The sequence below is a fragment of the Gambusia affinis genome, linkage group LG03 (genome assembly GCF_019740435.1).
Source record: "Gambusia affinis linkage group LG03, SWU_Gaff_1.0, whole genome shotgun sequence".
NCBI lineage: Eukaryota > Metazoa > Chordata > Actinopteri > Cyprinodontiformes > Poeciliidae > Gambusia > Gambusia affinis.
In genome coordinates this window covers 4,147,329-4,164,846 of record NC_057870.1, presented here as the reverse complement: position 1 = coordinate 4,164,846, position 17,518 = coordinate 4,147,329, and the positions used below count along the sequence as shown (strand labels likewise).

At 40.5% G+C, this 17,518-nt stretch overlaps 1 protein-coding gene across 6 annotated transcripts in view; it reads left to right on the top strand.

The window, feature by feature from the left end:
- The window catches only part of bicdl1 (BICD family like cargo adaptor 1), a 28,909-nt gene extending 13,298 nt beyond the window's left edge, over window positions 1-15,611 (top strand). The window contains exons 3-13 of one of the 6 annotated variants that reach the window (XR_006370105.1): window positions 1,831-1,947; window positions 2,834-2,845; window positions 3,863-4,009; window positions 5,896-6,075; window positions 6,158-6,376; window positions 7,795-7,938; window positions 8,784-8,914; window positions 9,699-9,819; window positions 12,985-13,207; window positions 15,384-15,481; window positions 15,553-15,611. Coding sequence is in view for 2 of the 6 variants with exons in the window: in XM_044110613.1 (XP_043966548.1) it covers window positions 1,831-1,947; window positions 2,834-2,845; window positions 3,863-4,009; window positions 5,896-6,075; window positions 6,158-6,376; window positions 7,795-7,938; window positions 8,784-8,914; window positions 9,699-9,819; window positions 12,985-13,152 (1,239 nt within the window). In the remaining 4 variants the exon portion in view is untranslated. Of the gene's footprint in view, window positions 1-1,830; window positions 1,948-2,833; window positions 2,846-3,862; window positions 4,010-5,895; window positions 6,076-6,157; window positions 6,377-7,794; window positions 7,939-8,783; window positions 8,915-9,698; window positions 9,820-10,945; window positions 11,066-12,984 lie in introns of all 6 variants that reach the window. The other 5 variants (XR_006370104.1, XR_006370103.1, XR_006370106.1 and 2 more) reach the window with 5 other exon arrangements.
- Window positions 15,612-17,518: the final 1,907 nt, after the last annotated feature.

Below are 17,518 nucleotides of genomic sequence, written 5' to 3'. Positions count from 1 at the left end.
CTTTCTGACTTTCCGCCTCACAGAGCAACCTCGCCCCCTCAGCTCCTTCAGACTAGCCAGAGCAATTAGGAATCCACCACTGTAGAACTGCAGCGCTCATTATAGGAGCTACTTTAAAGGACTACAGGAATAGAGGAGCCATTTTTAATAACTGAAAGTAACAGTTACTTGATTGTGCTATAAAATGGCACATTAGATTCAGCATAAGCAGAGCCTGTCATATGAAACGCTCACATGCAATATTTATAAAGACAGACAGGCAAAAATTAGAGAAAGTAATGAGCCAAAGTATTTGATTGGTGCAATTAGTTACTGAACCACACATCCAGTGAATTGACTGACGCTGTAGTAAACATGAGGAAAGATAGAGCAATGAAATACAAAATTAGGCTGGAAAATAGAATCATAACTCACAGAACAAAAACTATAAACCATTAATCAAAATAAATTTACTAAATATGTAAGTCAAGAAAAAAGCAGGCATAAAAGCAGAAAATGTTTTCCTTTGTTACATCTTTCTTTGGTTTATTTGCGTCCATGTGGTAACAGCAGACTGACCTTCTTTCTGAAGTGACTTCTAAGGGATCAACGATCACAGCTTGACCTTTTGGTCCTGCCCCTTTACACTCTAAACCTATTCCAGATTTCTTGAATAATTTAGGATTTATTTACACAACACAGTGAACTACCCCTATTTAATTTAAAGATGCTAATATTCATCAGTGCATTTTTGTCTTGCTAACAATGTGCATGAACAATAAAAACAAAGCTGGGTGGTGAAGTATGGATTTGTGCTGCAGGATTTTACAAAATGGAAACCTTTAAAAGGCACACGATTAAAAAAAACGCTAATTCTGCTTTGTGTGTTTGTGGGTTGATGACATCACAAGAGGGAGATGAACGTAGCCTACATTAGTAAACAATGACCCAGACATATTCAGCACGTTCAGAAATTTAACTGGTTTGAATAGGTTTCTATTATGATTGAAACGTTCCATTTGATTTGTTTTAGTGCGCAGTCGCCTCTTGTTAAAATTCATAAATGTAAGTCTCCTAAATACTTTTTTCAGTGCAGTGTGCATGAAGTCTGAACTCCAAAGGGAAGCTCCTATAGTTTCCACGCTTTCTGACCTTCAGAGCACCCTCACCCACTCAGCTCCTTCAGACTAGCCAGCAGCAATTAGCAACCCACCACTGTGGAACTACGCATTGGCTAAGCTCATTGTAAGAGCTACTTCTCAGTGAAACGCTGGTAAAAACATTCTTAAAGGGTTAATAGAGGAGCCATATTGTGATGACTTCCTGAAGGCAGACTGTCAGAAAGAATAGTAATATTTATTTAAAGAGACAGGTACCCAATTTCAAGGTGTTAAACTACAAAGTAAATTTCCTTTAAGTCATATTTGATATACAAAGCATTTTCATAACCACTTACTGAAGGTATCATGGTTACAAGATTGTGCTAAAAAATGCTACTACGGTACGTGCCTGGAAAATACATAATGCTACCCCTTTAAATTGGCATCTATTTAGGAAAACACAGTTGCCATGGCAGTTATGACAACGCCAGCAGTCTCTTCCTTCATGCCTATGTGGCCCCGATCCCACCTGGTCAGTAAGCTGTGATGACACAGGGATTTAGCAGTGATTGCTTTTCTGTTAGATGCTTTAATACAGACCGTGACACACGATGCTGTTAGGTGGTCCAGCTATCAACCACTTTCTGGAACAAACTTGTGACGATCACCGGAACAAATCTACATAACATAAATGTGTTATTTAGCAGTGAACTGAGTATCTGCCGTGTCTCGTCTTTCTGTCCTCATGCAGGCTGCAGACGTGGAGAGGCAGCTGTCCACTCAGGTCCATTCATTACGGGACGACTTCAGGGAGAAGAGTGTGTCTACAAGGCAGCACATGACACGCCTGGAGACGCTGCAGGCTGAGGTCCGCCGCACTCTGCAGCTTTTACTCACACGTTTCACTCACAAATGTTATGATTTGAAACATAAACATATTATCTGATACTGATTTATCTTCAATAATAATAATAAATAATAATAATAATAAACATAATATTTTTTGTACTTTCTGCATTAAAATTGTAACTGCCTTATTTGTGGTGAAATAAAACATTGATCCCTCTGAAAGAGACGAATCTGACAACTGTCCAGAATCCAGCAATTTATGACATGCTGGTATTAATTTGTTGGCGTTCACATTTCTGTTTCTGATAACAGCAGTGTCTAACTTAATATCGGAATGAAGCCGACCCCAGGCGAGGCGGAGGGTGGATAGATTGATGGATTAATGGATGAAAAATGCCAGCAGCTAGTGTCTGACTCCCAGTCGTGGCAGCCTGAATCAAAAGCAGACATGATTCTGTTGGATTCATCATCTTGGCCTTCGTCTGACTTCATTTTTATACACCTCAATGATACAGCTAACAATCTTCTTCACTCAGTACCAGCTTCGACATGAAGAGTGTTGTTTTACTGGTGGCCAGTTAGCATTAAGTTTCCTGCCGTCACTGATTGGAAAACCTGGAGATTCTGCATTTCTGATGAGAGGTGCTGATTTAAACTCTTTGTAAAACATGATTCAAATAAGTCATTATTTCTAGCATACTGTTTGTTAGAGGAACAAAAAAGAGCAGAAAAAAAGTTTGGACTGTAGCTGAGGTTTGCTTTAAAGTTTCCAGTCATAATTTAACTCTCAGAGGATGAATGACAAGGATGGGATTATTACTTAAGTGTAATCTCTTCTTCTTTATCTCAACATTTCTGTCTCTCTCCGTCGCTACGTCCCTCTCCTTTTGTCTCGGCCGGAGCAGCAAGGGCTAGAAGTGAGTGGTTCCTTCAGACTGCATGCTGCATGTGACGTCTGTGTCCTTCTTTACAGTGTTGCCTCTAACAAGTACCCTGTTTTCAGGGAACATCCTTCATGTTTTTGTCAGGTAGATGGTCGGATGACATGATAACGTACTCATTTCCATTCGCTGGTGTCTTTTTTTTCTTTTTGGCATCAATCATGGTATCAAATGTGTCAAAGGAGGTGTGGTCATGATATGTGTTGATGAGGAGCTCTGCGAGTTCTGCTCTTCTGTTGCAGCGAGAAAACACCCAGACTGCAGAGCCTGCGCTATAATTGGGCGAAGAGGCTACTGCTCTATATATAGCCGAGATGCTGCAATGTCTGGGTGCTCCCACTTTCCCTGCGAGTTGCCTTCGTGTGACATGCGCCGATGACTAATGGCTTTCCAATCTGTTTCGCATGAAAACACATATTTTTTTTTTATTTTTTATTTTAAAGGGTTAAAACCCAGGATGTGACAGCTTAGAACTTCTAACGGCAGAGAAGCACAGCAGATCCGCCTTCGAGCGGCCGCGTTGTGAAGTAGGCTACCAGATGTAGGTCAGGGGATAAAAAGGAACAAGATGTGATTTGTGTTTAATGGCGGGGTGGAAGCTGCTCGGGCAGATTCAGGGGGGGAAACGGTTGTTATTGTGCAAGGCTTCGGTTGAAGGCCGTTGAACTGGCAGGGTAATGAACGGGCTCATACCAAGCTTTGTGTAGATGCTTAAGGATACCAGAACATTCCTGAGGACGAGGGTGGAAACCGACACCCACGCTCGTGCTAGGCAACACACATTCTTCAGACCAGTGGGAGTACTTTTTAATCTTGTGCAAGAGACCAGCTTGCTCCAGAGGTAGAAAAAAATAAATAAGTAAATAAATAAAAACAACCAAATGTAGCCTTTAATCAGCTCCGTGACTTGATTTTCTGTGAGCAACAAGTTTCGCCACTCAGCTCACGGTATTCAGCTGCGGAGCGCCTAACCACCTCCGTGTGACATGTTAGATTAAGATGCTGTCGGAGAGGAAGATGGAGCTGGAGCGCCGGGTGACCGCCATGATCGAGGAGAACGAGCTGCTGCAGAACACCGTGGACGACCTCCGGGAGCGGACGCTGGTGCTCGAGAAGCAGTGCCACGAAAAGGATCGTCAGGTGAATTCAGGCCAAAGGAGCCTTTATAGCTCTTTAGTTTAATTCAATAGTTGGGACCAAACATTCTGAATGCGACAATATTTTGTTTGCTTTTCCACAAACTTCTGCTCCCGTCTTGTTGGAGCAGAAAACAACAAGACAGGAGCAGAACACCGTTAGCTGTTTTTGTGTGTTAGCTGACAAAAATAGCCAACAGTTTTTGTCAGCTGTGTTTTTGGTGTAGTGAAGATTGATAGTGATACTGGGAAATAGAGGCAGTCAAGTTTTCAGTGTGATTGAGTTTTTTAAATCCACAATTTCAACATTTTTGCCTTGTTGATCCCATTCTTTATTGATTTCATCACTGAGCCCTTTGCCACACAGCAAAGGTCTCAGACCCACTGTTATCTAGAAAGCTTTTTTTCACAGATGTTAAAATAAGCTGTGTAAAATAAGAAAATAACTTTAGTTTTCGTGGAGGGAAAAGACCTCTGTGCTGCCTGTTTTAATAAAGGAAAAAAACAGGAAAGGTTACATCACCACAGAAATTTAAAGCAACAACAAAAAAAATCTATAATTATTAATCAACTGATATGAAAAGCTTGACTTGTGATATGTTTTTCAGCCATATTGCCTAGCCCACAGGTGTCAAACTCAAGTCCTCAAGGGCCGGTGTCCTGTAGTTTTTAGATGTACCACAGGTACAAGACCCTGGAATGAAATGGCTTAATTGCTTCCTCCTTGTAAAGGTAAAGGTAATTTTATTTATATAGCACATTTTCAGTAACAAGGCAGTACAAAGTGCTTTACAGGAATTAAAAGGAAATACAAATAAAATAACAGACCAAAATAAGAAAAAGCTGATAATGTTGATCCAAAGTAAATAAACTAGATGCTCCTATTCAGGGTTGGTAGACAAGTATAAGTAAGTATCCTCTGGTCTAATTCATTTTCTGGTTTGGAAGAACAGGAGTCTAAAAAGTAGTTGCTAAAGTAGTTTTTCTGGATTCTAAGTTCTAATCCCTGTTCTGGGTTGCTAAATAAGTATAAGTAAGTAAGTATTCTCTGGACTTTCTAAGTGTGCTCTAAATTTGTAAAAGTAATGAGTACTCCAGTTTCAAAGTAATAATAAAAACCAAATGTTCCTGTTCTGGAATAATTTTTTCTGGATTCTAAGTTTGTTCTAATTCTTTTTCTGGGTTGCAATTAGAGGAGTCTCTCTGCATAATAAGCTAAAAAAATAATGGTGAGTACTCTACTGTTTCTAAAATACAGTCGTCAATAGTAGACTACTGTTTATTAGTCACTCTAAGCTAAAGAGTGACTAATAAACTAGAGTCTCTAGATTCCAAGTTTGTTCTGATTCCTTTTCTGGGTATAAATGTGTAGATCAGTTCTCCAGAGCCTTGCTAATGACCTAATTATTCTATCCAGGTGTGGTGCAGCAGAGGCACATCTAAAGGTTGAAGGAAAGTGGCCCTTTAGGACTGGAGTTTGACACCCCTGACCTAGCCCTACGGTGGTGATAACCATAGTTATGCCAATAGCACCTTTCAGGTCTCCTAAATCACACAGACTTACTATCCTCAAGCTAACAACAAGCTAACTGAAATGAAGCTACCAGACTATTTTGCACCAGAACAGATCAGAGTTTTAGTCAGCATTTTTTTTATCAACTTTTATTTGCTTTCCAAATCTTTCCATTTCACTTCACCTGATCTCTAGTCAGTAATATAGACTCAGGCAGAAGGACACCATTAAGACTTGTAAAGTTTGGGAAATGTACACGTTTCCCAAACTTTACAAGACGTGGTTGTGTAAATCCATTTTTTTGTATGCCAATGACAGTTTTCTTCAGATGGATGATGGCAACAAATTCAAAGACTTAACCGCTCTGTTATGCCTAGTTGCGACAAAGCCAGCTAGAGCTTCAGGAGGTCCAGGTATCCCACAGACAACTGACGGCTAAGTTGGCCGAGCTAACGGAGGAGCACAGTCTTCAAACTCTCAGCCCCCACCCGTCCAACCTGCTGTGTGAGATAGAGCAGAGCATGGAGCAGGAGGAGCAGGAGCAGGAGAGGGAACAGGTAGCCCCGACTCGTCAGCTCTCTGTGTAGCATTGCTAGCTGAAAGCATCTAAATTGACATCTAAAATGCTTCCCGTTATAGCTGCGTCTACAACTTTGGGAGGCCTATTGCGAAGTTCGCTCGCTCTGTTCCCATCTCCGAGGAAACGATGTCACAGACTCGGCACTTTCCACCGACTCATCCATGGACGAGTCCTCGGAGACGTCCTCGGTCAAGGATGTGCCTACAGGGAGCCTTCACACCAGCCTATTAGAGCTACGGAGGTTAACACAGAATCTGCTGGATGGGAATGAGTCTACGGTAAAGAATCAGAGCTGGCTTTCTGGCTCAAATTCTGAATTCATAAAAAAAAAAAATTACATTTTGAGTTGAGTGAGGTTCTTTGAAGAGGCAGGGGTAGGTAGTAAATATTTTCCCTGCAGTACGTAACTCTTTTGGAGTTGTCATTCAGGCTAAAGCTAACTGGGAAAACAAACATCTGTTTGCGTTTATTTGTTACTAAAACCTCCAACCAAACCAGATATTTGAGAAAACTGTATTTGTGGGAAAAGGAAGATTTAAGGTCCGGCGCTTTAGTCTACAACAAATACTTGCTGTGACATGATCCCTAATCTACGCCGTCTTGTGTTTTATTAACTCTATATTCTAATACGCTAGTTAAAAGTAGTTCAATCTACATCTTCCCACACAAATCAACCTCCTGGTGCCATGTTTAATTCCTAACAGGAAGTCATGGTTGTTTTGAAACAATCTTATTGGCTGACATACGTTTTAACTTTGCACTACACTGCCCCCTACGGGTTTGGCATGTTTAAAACAATGCACGGAGCGGATTTGTATGGATCCATGTGCATAGAAACTTTTCTGAAACTGACCCTGTACAATATGACTTTTTTTAATGGTGTGGTGGAAATGCTTATTTTTATGAAGACCCTGCTACAGGAGTACAAGTCCTGAGTGGACATGACCAAACACGACTTCTAAGAATAATAATCTAAACGCTTTTCATTTATATTTTCTTAAAAAGAGCATATCAAAAATTATATACTTCTTACATTCCTAGTAACTAATAATGTAATTACAGTAAACAGACAGTTGTTATAATTCTGATGGACTTTTGGAATGTTTTCACTGGTCATCACCCTGATCTTTAGCTCCCTCCAGCTTCTCCGTCACATTTGAATTACAACTCGGAAACGTTAAATTCACTCAGTGGAATCATGTTGGCAACTTGAAGAGATTGCTTCCAACCTAAATCTACCAGGCTTTAACTGTAGATGTTAATTGAACACTTACAGTTTTGTGGTTGTGCAACTCAACTGTCGGAGACATTGCTTTGTGTTTATGTTTTCTGTTTTCTTTAATGCATATCAATCTCAGCTGAAGACGCCTACATCTGGACTTCTCGTAAAAGTCAAAAAACCTGGTTTAGACATTTTCTAATATTTCGCTTGCGCACAAACACAACCTAATGTTGACCTAGACGTGTAAGCATTTCCCAGATTTATTTTTAGGTTAAAAATAGTGCTTTCAGTCTTTCCTGTGCATAAAAAACTATAAACAATCAAGACTGGTTAAACTAAACTGACAGCAATTTGCAATATTTTCCTTGAGCTCCTTTAAAAAAAGAAAAAAGAAGCACTATTGACATCTGAGCTGTGACTGTACACCTCCCCGGGGTGTGTGTTGTGAAGTGGGTTTTTGTTTCTTTCTGGAAGGGTTCACGGCGCAGTGATGAGGAGGCACTAGAGGAGCAGGTGAGGAAGATGGGAGAAGAACTGCAGGAGGTCAGAGAGCTTTACGAAGCAGAGCAGCACAAAACACGCGGCAACGAAGAGGAGCTGCTGCAGATGCACAATCAGGTATTCTGATGCTCAACTTAAAGGGGCAGTGTCAGGCAAAAATCTATGTTTTTGAGCTTTGCATCATGTTGTGTTACTTCCCTCATCAAAAACATTCCTGTAGTGTCGCATTGATTCTTTTGTGCACGTTTGAGAAATTCTTTGATCTCCGTAACGACAGCGTTCATCTGTACAAAACGGTTGGGTGGCTCTAACTCCGCCTTCGAGACACAACTCCTCCTCCTAGCTGAGGTTTCCAAGTTTCCGAGCTGGGTGACTCCCCCACTCAGCTCCTTTAGACTAGCCAGCAGCTATTAGCAAACACCTGGTGGAACTGTGCATATGACTGAGCTCATTATCGGCTACTTCTCATTTAAACTCTGGTAAAAAAAAAAAAAAAGTTCTTAAAGGGTTAATAGAGGAGCCACGATGAGCTACTGAAGGCGGAGTTTCAGGAAGAGTAGGACTTTTTAAAGAGACAGAAGCCCAGTTTCAAGGGATTACATTACAAAGTTTAATTTCTTTTGTCACATTTGATATATCTGGAATTTTCACAACATCTGAAGTTAAGATGTTAAGATGTTCTTCTAAAGGAATGTCTGTCTAAGGTCCAAGAATAGCAGAGTTGATGGGGAAACTCATTATGTAGGTCATGACTCCAACCTGCCTTCACTCCTCCAGGGCAACCGACTTTCTCCTCTTTGCTCGAAAACAAGTCCTGCAAACATCCGCCTGCACTTTAACTGGGTCAAATAATTATTTCACACATGAGCAGCACTCTCACTAACCCGTGCCAACCAAGCTGTTTGGAATGCACAAAGCGTTCATCTCTCAACTCCCTTCCATTCCTCCTGTGCGACCTCCAGATGGCGCTGCTCTCCATTGAGATCTGCTCTCTGAGGGAAGAGAACGAGCGAATGAGGGCGATGGCGGACGTCCGAGAACCCAGTGAGCAGCTCCAGAGCGCCATCAGAGACCGAGACGACGCCATCGCCAAGTAGGGTCCATCACAGAACAGCACACCGACAAACCATACAGATATAACTGAATGTACTTTAAGAGGTTTACGTTGACTCGTTATAATGTTGGACAGCGAAAAGAAAAAAACAACAATAGCAATATTTAGGTTTATTTAACCTGTCAGAGAAAGAAATGTGGGTGTTAATTTTTCAAGGTCATATTTTCACCATGTTATTCATACATTATAATTATGAGAGTTCCAATTAAAAATTCACAATTTAAATATTTAGTTCCCAACTAAATGTTTAATTCTATTAAATATTTAATTTTAATTAGGTGTAAATTAACTAACATTTTGCTGCAAACTAAATATTTATATTGCTGAGCTGGAAGGTTCTCCTGTAGCAGTCCGCGTTACAGCTGCTTGAAGAAGCCTCTGACTGAAAGCCCTCTGTTGTTGTATAACAGTCTCATGAAGGTGCTCACTGTTATTCATAATGTTCTCTAGTTAAACTACGCTCTATGTTCTGTTGGTTGATCACATGTTGTCTTGAGACTTGATGTAAAAAAGGGTTTATAGTCTTTGCTCTCATATTTTATCTACATTAAGTAGAGATTGCCAGCAATTTCAAACAAAGCTTACCAAGAGTTTTGGCCTACCAACTGATGGGAGAGAGAGGATGCAACTGGTAGAAGGAAATAAATCAGCACACCACAATGTAGAAATACTGAAACCTATCTTCTTACTCAATATGCCTGTATTTGTGTATTTCTGTGTGTGTGTGTGTGTGTGTGTGTGTGTGTGTGTGTGTGTGTTGCAGGAAGAAAGCTGTGGAAATGGAGCTGGCTAAATGTAAAATAGACATCATGTCTCTGAACAGCCAGCTTCTGGACGCCATCCAGCAGAAACTCAACCTGTCACAGCAGCTGGAGGCTTGGCAGGTGGGTCAGAGAGGACAGGGAGCAAACAAAGGAGCAGCTTTTTTAAAAACTAAAAACTTTGTATATGTAGTTCAACTCAACCTGTTCAGGCAGCGTTTAAGTGCATTTATTCACCATTTGAGTGAACTGAGACTAACCGTCCTCATCACGATTCCATTGCTCAAAGTAGTTTCGTATTTGTGACTAAAAGCTGCAGTATGTAACTTTTATAAAAAAAGTTTTCTTTTCTTGCATATTTGTTAAAATCATCATTATGTCGTGACAGTAAAGTATAAGACAAATAATCTGTGAAAAAGCTCCTCTGCCTTCTCCCAGTGCTTCCAGTGCTAACTGCAGTAATACACCAGTCAGAAACAACCAACATACCCTGCCATGAATGCTAATGCTAGTTAGAATAGCAACTGATCACAGCGGATAGACAGTTTTCTGGAAACTGCAAGTCGTCTCTCCGCCGTTAGGACATTTAGCAGTGCATACACTAACACGATTGACAGCGCTAAAACCTTCCTCCTGGCATTGATAAAAATATATTCATTAATTTTTGTTTTTAAGAACAAAACATAACACAAAACAAAAGTGCAGCAGTGCAGTCCAAAGGAGAATCCAAAGAACGTTACATATACGGCTTACATATATTTTTTAATCATTTTATAGTCCAAGTCTAACAGTTAATAAAGATAAGATGGTGGACACAAGTCCTTGACCATAGTCCTAGAAGGGTTTCCGTATGCATCCAGAACGAGGAACATTAAAAAGTCCAAGTGGGATGTCTTCCAAAATAATCTCCCTGCACCCAAAAACAGTTTTGGAAATCCACTGCAGTAAAATAATTTGCTGCTTCTGGTCGGAGCGTCAATGGTTCGGTTCGTCAGCAGTAGTGCTGTGAGGAGCTGGAGGACCTTGATGTTTCGTCACACCATTGTGGCAGTTTTAACAAATATGTGAAAAACCCATTTTTGTAAAACGGTTACATAGTGTAGCTTTAAATCCACGAACAGAATCTCTGCCCTAATATTTGCCAGCTGTGTTTTTGATGGCGCCCAGTAGGGCGACACGTTACCGTCTCCCTCCCCATCCTCTCTCCTCTGTAACCAGCAGCTCTTTCCTCTCTTCTCCTCGCCCACAGTTTGCCTCCTCAGGGCTCTTTACTGTTTGGCTCTTGTGGTTTCTGATCTAGTGGCCTTATACAACTTCAGTACCACCCTCTCTCTCTCCCTGTGGTACCTCCCCCCCTCCTGCCTTAGAGGTGAGCCCTGAGCCGCTGCCTCACCGCTCTAACCTGACCATGGCACGCCGAGTCATTTCATGCTGAAGATCTGCTCATTCAGGCTGCTAGAACCATCCAAGTCTTCATCATTCCTTCTCCACCTCCCCTCTCTCTCTCTCTCTCTCTCTCTCTCCCTACTGCAACACTTTAAGTTTTGTTTGGAGACCGGGCTGGGGTCATCTTAACTGATCCATAGATGATCACAATTTGGTGACCAGTAGTTTTATATTGGTGCCGCTTATCATACAAGCTGGCACTGAATGTGTTTACTGTTGTGGGAAAATGTGTTTTTATGAGCCCAGTGTTTCTTTTTAATCGTCCTCCAGCTGTCGGAGCCCCCTGGTGGCTGAAAGCCAAACATAAAGAGGAGACTGTGTAGCTCACAATGACTACACTTATTTTTAAGCATTAACATGTAAAAACAAGAAAGCCTATAAATAGTAATGCTGCAACTAAAAATTACATTAGTTATAGATTATTCTGATCTGATCGGCTAAAAAAAAAAGAAGTTACATTCTGTATTACGGTACTTTTATACAACATTACAACTACATTAAGAGATGAAAATAAATAATTCAAATAGAAAAATAAACATTTCATTAATATGCAGTAACATAACATTCCTTTAGTGAACATTTGCAGTAAACGATGCAGGAAAACATCCTTCCAACATGAACATGAGAAAAGCTCAGGGATTTATGCTTGACTTATCCATGCAGTGCAGGGCTGATCTGTTGATTATTTTTAGATTAACCGACCAATAATTGGATAGCAAAAGATGCCGGATAGGAGATTTGTTTTCTACAGAATTCGAACCAGGTGAAGCTGAAACTAAACCGCTTGAGGAGATTTGGGTACAACATACTTAAAGTCTCAGGGTTCTACCTTGAATAAAAAATGTTCTTACTTTTTGTACAGTTTTGGATTAATTGCTCTGAATCTGTTCTTCCAGCACATCGCCTTTATTTGAGTCTGTACTCCAGTTAACCATTACTAAATTAGTTGACGATTATTTCAATAATCGGCCCTAATAAATAGTTTAGTTTGAAAAATGTTTGTCCACACTCCTCAATGTGCAGCAGGTGGAAGTTAGCTTGTCTCGCACTCAAATGTTGAAAAGGATACGAACCGTCCATGTGAGCATGTTTGTAACGTCTCAGCTAACTTTGGCAGCCATGTGGTCCAAAGTGACTTGTGTTTTTTGCATCACACAAATCACAACCAGATATTGCCACTGTTTCAAACCACAAAGTAGACAACAGGAAGTGATTGGAGGGCGACAGGGTTTTTTTTAATGGACTTATTACATGAACGCGTTTATTCACTTATTCTTATGCAATGGAAACACAGCAACTGCGAAATGATGTCTTTTTGACATTAGCAGAATACTGACAAAGTTTTGTGCACATTTGTAACAAAGACGCAGCTAACGGCCTCAAACTACGACCGAATAGCTGCAGAAGAAAAACTCAGGAGTTGCAACAACGTAGCTAAACTCAACCTGGAGGAACTGCTGTGGTGGGACATCGAGTCTCGGTGAACTGAACAACACAGGACACAAGATTTGAGCTAAATTTCTTCCAGAATGATGGAAGAAAACGGATAAATTCATTGAATAGAACTGCTTTTAGTAATTGCTGTTAAATGGTAGTTTTTGCTTTGATTATATTCCTGTTTAATTTAACCTATGAGTTACATCAGACCTCAACGCTATGGATTTTGACTTGGTGTTTGAGTACTTCTTGAATTATTACACCAGCAGTTAACTTGACAGAGTCCAGTCTTGTCTCCAACGTTTCACATCTCACCCCACCCCCCACCCACAGGCTGGACCATCTCTGTTTATGTTTCCCTGCGGTTCCCTTCTCTCTCGTTCACTTTGCTGTCTCTGGCCGCAGGACGACATGCACAGAGTGATTGACCAGCAGCTGATGGACAAGCACCAGGACGAGTGGCGCTCGGTCCACGCCGCGCTGTCCGGATCGTCGAGGAGTCAGTCCCCGAGGCGAGCTCGCCGCGTCTCTGAGCGGGACAAGAGACTTTTCTCTTTTTTCAAAAAGAACTGAGCCCTGTCGGAACTGGCCTTTAAAGCGCAGAAGAGACACGCAGAGACAAACGGAGGTGAGGGAGTGTATGGGTAAACAGCTCAGCCAAAGACAGGCGGTGGTAGACAGGCGCTGATGTTGGGGGTGGGGGAGGAGGTTCAGATCATTTTGCACTTTATCTGTCCCATTGCTCTGCTCCTTACTGAAAGGAAATGAATGAAGGTAAAAAAAAAAAATTTAAATCAACACTTCCCCAGAGGCTTTGGCTCAGCAGTCCACCCTAAAGAGCGCTTTGCTTTCTGGTCTTACAGAACAGGACAGGGTCACAAAGTTTACCTCCATAGAGGAAGTTTTCCTTTGTAGTGCCTACAAAACCCACTGCCAACTCTGTAGAGGTGGAAAGCAATGTTAAAGCGTTACAGCATGTGCAGTATGTGTCTCAGTTATCAGGCCGAGGAGGCTGGGGAAAGGCAGAAGTTTGAAGTATTAAGGTAGAGCTCAGAGTATAAAGAGAAGTTCTGGCAGCGACAGAGTACAACACGCAACGATGGGGAGTCTCTCAGGTTTATTTATATGTCAGGGGAAAAAACAGCGTGGTGTGTTCAACACAACTGGAAAAGGTCAATTCCCAAATGGAAGAATATAAATCGAGGGGATGACTTACGGGCACTGCGATGGACTGGTGACCTGTCCATAGTGACCCAGTCTCTGACCCATTGACCACTGAAGATAGGCACCAGCACCCTCCTGACCTCACGAGGGACAAAGGTGTATGATAATGGATGGATGGATGGACAGACTTATGGGCATTTTAGAAATGCAGTTCTGAAAGTGTAAATTAAAAAAAGAAAAGGTTTTCTCCAAGAAGCCTCTCTGACCACATTAGCTATTGTAGCTATTTGCTTTGATTACAATACATCTCAGACTGAGTTTCTAAGTGCATAACAACATTTTAAACAAACAAACAAAAAAACCAGCTAGCCTGATTAAAACCAGCCTCTTCTCCTACATTATTTGCGAAGTACAGAGGATCTATTGAGAAATACTTCCTGGACTTCCTGTTGAGGTTTTATATTTTGCAATCATTGGTTTACAATTGGTTTTTACAATTATTGTTTAATTTCTAAGGTAGCACTCTTGTGTCAGATAATCTAAATCAATGTTGGGGAATAATTAAAACTTAAGATTTACAACATCTTGATTAGCCTTCATAGCCGGGGCTGAACCCAGGTGTTACACCAAGAACTATAGCTAAAATTCTTGCATTTCAGTGGTTGACATACAGCGTAGTAGTAACATTCTATTCACAAAATATAAACAATACAATGTTCATCTTACTTATGAAAAGCTGTCCCTCGAGCCATTACGTCAATAGTCCGTCGATTTGAACAAAGCTATCCCGCAGTGCTGAGGCATCTTCTGCCGTTTTGGTTTAACCAAATAGATATGACGAACGCTCCAAGATGGCCGCCGTATTTCATGCTCCCCAGCTGCCAATGCGTCGTTTCTTATTGTGTCTACGGTCCTGCCTACACCAAGCCACACCCACATACACTCGCGCTGGAAGCATATTATTGTACGCCCATGCTCATTGGCTAACGCCTGTGGTCGCGAGCTGACCCACGCCGATCAAAATTAGCATCAATGAGCCGCAAACCAACCGACAGAGCGTGGCAAGACGTCTGCCAATCATTCTGAACCACATAAGACGTGACGTGACCAAGGTTGTGAGAAGTTAGCCCTTTGGAGAGACTGGGATTTTTCCCTGACTGTTTGGCACCAGTTTTGTGGAAAATGTCACAAATTGTAATACATTATTTTTAATTTGTGTTGTAACAATTTTATTGTGAACACCAGGAAAACTAAATTAAAAAACCCCCAAACTTTTCAGTTTGTGGGACGCTGTCACAACCTCAAGAAACTCTCCATGCTTGTCCCTGACAGATGAATAAACCTTTGTGGTAGAACTCCTTAAATCTATCTTAGTGGTATTATTTTCCTACTGCTCACATCATGGTCATCATTTGAAGAAAAAGCACTGCTCAGTGTTGTCTCTGGGATGTCAGCCATCTTCCTAGTTGACCAAATTTCTTCTTTACATCAGCTTGAGAAGGGGTTAGGATTTATTATACAAGTTCCACCTGTTAAAAGCACTTCAGTGCACCACAGCTGTCAGCATTCAGTGTGACCGTTTGCATTCACTCCTAATGGAGAGGGTCTGCCTCCATTCTTCTCGCTTCAATACTTCACAGGCACTTTGATTTCTTAGCTTGCGGGCTTCCATACCTGGGGGACATTTCTGACTCCATTGGTGAAACACAACGAAGCGAGCTCAGATCTTTGAGCGTGGGTGAGTTTCTGTGTGGCACATTAATGTCTCATGTCTGTGTGTGTTTAATGAAGCTGTGCAAACCTATGCAGGTGTCTTCACGTCATCTCAGCTGGTTGTTGGGAAGGATCAACCCAAAGAATGATTTTTTTAAAAATAAAAATGACAAATAGGTTTGGATGATATATTTATAAGAAAAAGCATACTTTTTTGACAGAAAATCTTTTTGTAGAAAGACATATCTGTACAATGTTGTTGTCAACTGTTTTTATGTGTCTTGTGAACTGAAACTCCTTCGATGGAACGGGCATCTTTCTGCTTCTTTTTCTTTCCTCTTTTGTTGTTTGGTGTCACGACGAGAGAAATATCATAAATTCAAATTATTTATTCAAATTCTCTATCTATCTGATGCAATTTACTGGACCTAAACACGAAATTCTAAAATGTCTGCACATTTAAATGGTCTTTATGAAAAGAAACAGATTTATATATTGTTCTATTTTTTTATGGAAGTGTTTAACTGCCCAAACTAGTAAACAAATACTGGAGCAGTGTCCCACTAAAAGAAGAAACCTCCTTGCTATAATGAGAAATTTCATTACATTTCATTATAACGAAATACTGTTCCTGTATTTATTTCCTTGTTCTGGCAGTTAAATGCTTCTGCATGTAAACAGCTGTTTAAGCGAGATTTAGCTTAGCTTAATTTGTCTTATTTTAGCAAATACTGGAATTTAGAAAGGCGTGTACACGGCTAGCTAAAATTTATATTTTAGTATCACTGTGAATGTTACCACCCACTTTCAAATCTATCAAGCTTTGATGCTTCAGGGATAGAGCCGAAGTAGCTGTGTCCCTGGCTTTAGAGATAAGATAGTCTATCTTATTTTAAGCTAGCTGGCACAAATAAACAGCCCAAAAAGTCAAGTATACTCATATATGGGGCTTGTGATTTTCAGGTAATCTGTTATTGGTAATGACTTAAAATGAAAAGAATTGGGACTGAGGTTGTGTTAAAAATGTATAAGCAGCTAATATCTTGACTGCAGTACATAATTATCTCAGGGTCTTCATCTGGCATAAATTGAGACCAGCTAATCGTAGAGCCTGAAGCTAACAGCTAGTCTGAGAAGAGCCAAAGCCAACTTGTACCTCTGTGCGTCTCTCCATTCAACTATAAGAAATTTAAAGTGACTCTGTCATATTTTTTTTTATAAACTTGTCACCATTGCATTGGATGGTTTAAGTCTTTATAAGGAAATGGAGGTTGGAGGCTGTGCAACACCAACTGTCTTCCTCTGTGAAACATACTGAGAATGGAACATGTGAAGCATTTATCCAAACCTACCTAATAGAAAATGAAGGCATAAAAGTTACAATGGTGTACACTAAACCCTCTGTGTCAGACAGTTATACTGACCGGAAACATTTCCATGTTTCATCTCTGAGTAGTCAGGAAGACTTTTAGCGCCGCACCACTTCCTACCTCCATAATTGATGTATATAATCAACAGGTTTTGTTTTGTAATTAAGTATCCAAGCCAAACATGACAATGATTAACAGGCTCAAATGATAAAATTTAGCATAATCCCCGATGTTTTTGAAGTTAAATTAATTTTAAGATGTCATAATTTCACTTTAATCTTGGCTCTTCTTAGCTGCCTCCAGGATCAAATAATCTGGATGTTTTAGTAAATGAAGACACAGAAAGACTTATGTACTGTACGTAAGAATTAAGGCAAGATATTAACAACTCAAAAACATATAACTTCAACAATCGACAGTCCCTGTAAGAGCCATTTCAAGAGACAACAGTTTTGAAAATCAACCTGTAAATTGTTTCCAGGTCTTAGTCAGACTAGTGAGTAATCACTTTTAGTGTAAGCTTTTACTTACATAAGATAGACTTGATAAAAGTTCTTTTTATCAATATTGTCCTGATAGAACAGTCTACTCCATAAATTATATATAGCGAAACGAGACGCTATTTCTCTTTAAGGTAAAGCAAAATGGCACAATCAGCCCAATTTAAAAGAAAAAAAAAAAAGATTGTAACC